This window comes from Charadrius vociferus, unplaced genomic scaffold (assembly GCF_000708025.1).
Source record: "Charadrius vociferus isolate BGI_N301 unplaced genomic scaffold, ASM70802v2 scaffold613, whole genome shotgun sequence".
Lineage (NCBI taxonomy): Eukaryota > Metazoa > Chordata > Aves > Charadriiformes > Charadriidae > Charadrius > Charadrius vociferus.
In genome coordinates this window covers 484,657-490,516 of record NW_009647757.1, presented here as the reverse complement: position 1 = coordinate 490,516, position 5,860 = coordinate 484,657, and the positions used below count along the sequence as shown (strand labels likewise).

Genomic DNA, 5,860 nt, shown 5'->3' with positions numbered 1-5,860 from the left:
GGAGGGGGGGGGGACACGACACATTTTCTGCTCGTTTTGAACCTGATGTGATAGTGTTTGAGTAACGCAATCTTTTCCTCAGGATTGGCTGCTGGTGAGGTTACCGATCCTGCTCTTCCCCCCTCCCTGCATGGGAGGGGCTATTGGCCCGTCAGATTTTAACGTTCAGGCTGTAATCTTAATCTCTTCCTCACAGTCCTGCTACAGGTGCGTGCTCAGCGCACCTTGTGAGCAGAATCTCATGGTAATGCGTTTCTTGGGCATATCACATTTCAGTTCAAAATGTTCATGTACAGGTGCATCACAGAACTTTGCTGAAAGGTTAAAATGTCTGTGCAGTATTGCCCTGAAACTGATGATACCTTTTTTCTCTCTCTTTTTCTTTTTTTTTCCCTTTTTTTCTTAAAAAAAAAAAAAAGTACCCAAACCAGTGGAAATACTTGAAAGCTTCCTACTAATAACAGGCTCTTTCTATGTGGTCCTTATTGCCTGGTTTACTGACAAAGAGAATTACATTTATCACTGGCAATCTTACGAACTATTTTAGTTGTGATATGCTAGCTGTCAACTTTTATTTATTTATTTTTGTGTTTCATTCTGTTTGACCAGTGATAATTGGCTAGCCAAGCTTTTTTTTTTTTTCCTGTCTGTAGTCAGTGTCCCATTTTTGGTTTGGTTGTGTGAAGGTGGTGCTGGTGTGTTTTGGTTTGTCATCTTGCAGGGAAGCGTGCAGGGAGGTTCATAAATCTGTAGCAGGGTTTGGTGGCTTTTTTTTTGTGTGTGTGTGTCTCTTGTTTTACTTATAGAGCAATATCTTAACTTTTGTCCTTGCCCTGTTGAGCAAAAGTGGAAGTTAGATGCTGGGTACAAGCTTTTGCAATCAGTTGCCCCTTTTTAACTTGTAACCGTAGACTCCTCATTCAGAGGAGACTGGGTGAAAAATCATATAACATTAAAAAAATAAATCGTAAGCGATTGAGGCATCCTCTTGTCTTAGTATCAGTAAAATAATTTCATGATTAAATTATAACAGAAACATTTACTTATGCAGTCACCTCCATAAAGGCAGTGTTAATTAAATCTGGTACTGCCCAACCACAAGCTTCAACTAGAACCTCTTCATTGCTATCCCAGATGTGGATGGAGAGCATGATGCCATACTATTATTCCCGCAGATCTTCACAGAAGACACTGAGAGAAAGGAGCAGGAGCATACGCGATAGTCCTGTCTCGGCACAGTACAAGTCTAGGTTTGAATTGTTGCCACCTTGAAAGCTGGGCTGTATTTGAAATCTTAATAATCCCCCCCAAATGATGTAATTTCACTTTTAACTAGTCTGTGGCAACAGGTACAGGTTTACAGAATAGTTTCTGGAATATTCTAGCACTCAAATGCAGCGTTGCATTCAGTGTAACGCTTGGAGTCACTGCCCTTTTAATTGCAGGGTATTGGTAGGCCTAATATCGCTGCACCGAGCCATATGGGGGAAAATACAGCCCAGTTCTTGCTCATGAGTTTTAGTTCTGTGGGTTTTTCCCCCTTCCCCAGAACCCTTGATCTTGAAGATGGTGAGTAGCCAGCCTAAGTACGATCTAATACGGGAGGTTGGTCGTGGCAGTTATGGTGTGGTGTACGAAGCAGTCGTCAGGAAGACCTCTGCACGGGTCGCGGTGAAAAAGATTCGGTGCCATGCTCCAGAGAATGTGGAACTAGCTCTGCGTGAGTTCTGGGCACTTAGCAGTATCAAGAGCCAGCATCCCAACGTCATTCACCTGGAGGAGTGCATCTTGCAGAAAGATGGTATGGTGCAGAAGATGTCCCATGGCTCCAGTTCCTCCCTTTATTTACAGGTACATGAAGCTGAGGTAATGGGGTGGAAGTAATTAATACAGATGTGTAGCTGGGAGGGAAGGAGGTGGGTAGCCAAGATCTTTTTTTTTTTTTTTTTTGAGGTATGCTTAGTTAGGAGAGGGTATTGTTCACAGTGTTGACACCCAAAAATTATTTTATATCTTTAAAAGAGCGTATCTATTGAACAATCTCCTGTATCTTGTAATTTGAAGCCATGCCACTCTAAAAGACTCCAGTATTTTTAAAATGCAAATCCTCTTTGGTAATTTGAGGAAACACCACAGGTAAAGCAGAAGGGAAGTGCAGGCTGTTGTATTACTTGGTAGAAGCCCTGCTGTGGGGTTAATGAGCAGACGCGTACTAATGTCTTGGGACAGAGCTCTGAAGAATTTCTTAATCTCGGATGTCCTTGGAAGAGGAAGTAACAGTCTTGATTTAGGAAGCCAGCACTTAAAATTCTTTCAGAAATAATAAGTAATTGGTAGCATGTGGTAAGCTGTTTTCTTTTTTGAATAAATAACTATTAATCCCTTCAAAGAGAGGTAAAGGTATGATAAATAAGGGAATAAATATCACTCCCCCTATGTGGCTACTGAAAGTGTTCTCTAAGTCGCCTTTCAGTTTGAAGATACATATTTTTGAACAATAAGTAGCTCTGAAAAGACCTTGAAAGATAATCCGATTCATTGCCTTGTCGAGAAGCTGCCCCAACTATAATTCATCCCTTGGCAGAAATTTGTGTCTCTGGTTTAAAAAGTCAGTGGCCTGCTCCATGTTCATTGTGTTATCCCTGGTCAGCTTTTAACACTTCAGTTTCTATTGTTGTCATTCTTGCGTGTCTAATGTAGGACCTTTTGTTACTCAACATTCATCTGACAATCCTTCACGGTTGTCCAGATCGTGCTGAGTGCTGTACGAGCCTGAGACAGAGGATTCTTGCTTTTGTAAACTCCCTGTAGTAGTTGTTACTGACCTGCTTTCATTAAGGGATTAGGTAGAAGAGTACTGCCCAGCTCATGTGGGAGAAGTTAGTGCCTTACCTTCCATGTCGTTAGTGGATCTGTGAGATATTGCATCAAACTTTTGGACAGCTGTACAGGGAGGAGCTTAAAAAAAAAATGGGGTGGAACTGCAAGGTGGGGGAGAGCTTCCAGATCACCTGCAGCGTTGGGTTTTGGTGGTGGTGAGCACAGATCTCGCCCGTGTCAGGCCCTACAAGTTGTTTTCCTGCTCCAGAGAGCAGAGAAGAGCAAAGGGCAGAGCTGAGCGGACTCTGAAGAGACTGGGATCACTTCATAAATGCGTGTATATGCTAAAATAGAGGAAAATCAGATCTCCCTTGGATTGCCCTCTCCTCTCCCCAGCCCAGGCGATATTGCGTTACAGAGCTGAACTGGTGCAGTGTGAGAGGGTTGGCCGGGGAGGGTGTTAGTGTCTCCTGAAGGGCTTGGGGGCAGATGCTTAACTGGTGTCAGCTGAACTAAGGCAGTAACATGAGAGCCCTAAACTAGCCTGGTCCTGTGGTGCTTTGCCACCGTCACAGACGTAGTAGTGGATTGTGTTGTCTTAAGGCTCTGAACTCAGATGTTAGTACAGCTTCTGTGGAGCCATGCGGAGGGGAGAGCTGCGTGGTGGTGCTCGCTTGCCAAAGGAGACTCCCTGCTGTCCTGCGATACCTTAATCTCACTGTTACTGACCGTAAACCCTAAATACGTAGTTTTCTTGTTCTAACATGGATTTACTGTTTTAAGTCGGTCTGGTTTGAGTACAAGTTGTGCTCGCAGTTAAAGATAGCTATAAAGTGCTAGTAATTTTGCTCTTGGATGGGAAAAGTAACTTTTTTTAAGCATTTTAAAATGCCTCTCTAAATATGAATAGCAACCTTAATTTTTGAAAGCCTGTAGGAGCTATGTTTGGTTTAGTATACATTGATTTACTTCTAACAGAATTGTGAGACTTACCTTCCAGAGCATGCAAAGAGCCACTTCAGAGGAGCTGAGGAGGCAAACGTGTAGTTGTGTAAACGGGATTAGTAAAACTAATTGCTGGTTTTACTTTGCTTTTTGTATGAAGCAGCCATTAGAACCGGCTGCTCGAGCTACTTGCTGCTCATATTCTAGAAAATAGCTGGTGGATCATGATGGTGGGCAAGACGTTGGGTGCAGCGGTTGTGCCTGTAGACTGGCATTCCCCTGAGTTTAGGGATCTTGTGTTAACACTTGCTAGAATACATTCCTGCATAAGGAATGGAGAATAGGCTTTAAAAAAATCTATTGTGGTGCTGCTTCATCAGTGGAGGACAAATACAACCTGTCGGTGCTGTGCAGAGTTAGTTGTTTGTACATTAAAGTTGTTAGTGAAATGGGTGGGACGGGCTTTGTTGGGGTGGGACGCTGTCCAGCCGAAACAGATGGGAGTGCAATGGCCACTTCATATCTCTCAAAATACTCTTATCTGGGTCTAGCTCTAGCTTCTGGGCAGGACTGTGAACTTGATACGCTTCTCGCACACAAAAATAAGGAGGCTGTCAAATACATTGTGATTTTTATTTTTTTTTACATCAGAAATTTTACATAAAGCTTTATTTTTACCAGTTGCAATATCTTACTCTCTGGATTGTCGAGAGGAAGATCCAAACTTCATGCGTTTTTCCATCATATCTTTATATTCTTGTGATCATCAGGTAGTTGTGACGTTTCTCTTCCTTGTTGCAGCTTGTAGAGACCTCATTAAAAGGAGAAATAGTCTTTGACCCCAGAAGCGCTTATTACCTCTGGTTTGTAATGGATTTCTGTGATGGAGGAGATATGAATGAGTATCTGTTGTCCCGAAAGCCGAACCGCAAGACCAACACTAGTTTCATGCTTCAGCTCAGCAGTGCGCTGTCATTCCTGCACAAAAATCAGATTATTCATCGTGATCTCAAACCTGACAATATTCTGATCTCTCGGAGCAGGATGGATGCTAGTGACTTGGAGCCCACCCTGAAAGTAGCCGATTTTGGGCTGAGTAAAGTATGCTCAGCCTCAGGACAGAATCCTGAGGAACCAGTCAATGTCAATAAGTGTTTTCTATCAACTGCATGTGGGACTGACTTCTATATGGCCCCTGAAGTCTGGGAAGGACACTACACTGCCAAAGCAGACATCTTTGCGTTGGGGATTATAATCTGGGCAATGTTGGAAAGAATCACATTCATAGATACGGAAACAAAGAAAGAACTTCTGGGGAGTTATGTCAAGCAGGGGACAGCGATCGTACCTGTTGGAGAAGCGCTCCTAGAAAACCCAAAAATGGAACTGCTCATCCCCGTAAAGAAAAAATCCATGAATGCTCGAATGAAACAGCTGATCAAGGAAATGCTGGCTGCCAACCCGCAGGACCGACCCGATGCTTTTGAGCTAGAACTGCGATTAGTCAACATAGCTTTTAAAGACAGCAGCTGGGACACGTGATCTGCCGAGTTGTATCTCTCTCGGTAGAGCTGCTTCTCACCTAACGGATGGTGCAACTTAATGGCAGTAAAAGAAACAAGCCTAAACTCAAACCTGCAGGGTGTAGTTTCTACCAAACGAATCTCTTCGGAGTTTCAGAAACGATATGAATGTTGAGTTGGCCATTGTGTTAACGATGTGTTGATGTGTATAATACCAGGATGTTACACGCCAAGTGTAAGATGTGATGAAGTTCACTTGTGTACACTGGCAGTGGGACGTCTTAAGAGCTGAGACTTGATTTCCAGCGCTATGACATGGAGTATTTTGTACATTCCAGTTTCCTATGTCAGTATTAGGAACTCTCATGGAAAAAGAGATTTGCATGCTGGTAGTGCAAATCTTCAGGCTTTGTAAAGTAATTCTGTGTATATATTTATGTATTCGAGTGACTGGGAGTGTATGCCACTTTTCTTAAATTGCTTGCTATGGGTCTGAATGATTGGGGTCTGCTAGAAAACTGGGTGAAGAAGATAGATGAGAAGCATTCCTTCTTCTCCAGGCCTGAATAACT

At 43.0% G+C, this 5,860-nt stretch overlaps 1 protein-coding gene across 1 annotated transcript; it reads left to right on the top strand.

The window, feature by feature from the left end:
• The first annotated feature begins 1,534 nt into the window (after positions 1 to 1,534).
• Positions 1,535 to 5,409, top strand: PDIK1L (PDLIM1 interacting kinase 1 like). Its single transcript, XM_009882193.1, has 2 exons — positions 1,535 to 1,851; positions 4,567 to 5,409. Exons 1-2 carry the CDS (start codon positions 1,567 to 1,569, stop codon positions 5,305 to 5,307), a joined length of 1,026 nt encoding a protein of 341 aa, XP_009880495.1. The 5' UTR covers positions 1,535 to 1,566; the 3' UTR covers positions 5,308 to 5,409.
• Positions 5,410 to 5,860: the final 451 nt, after the last annotated feature.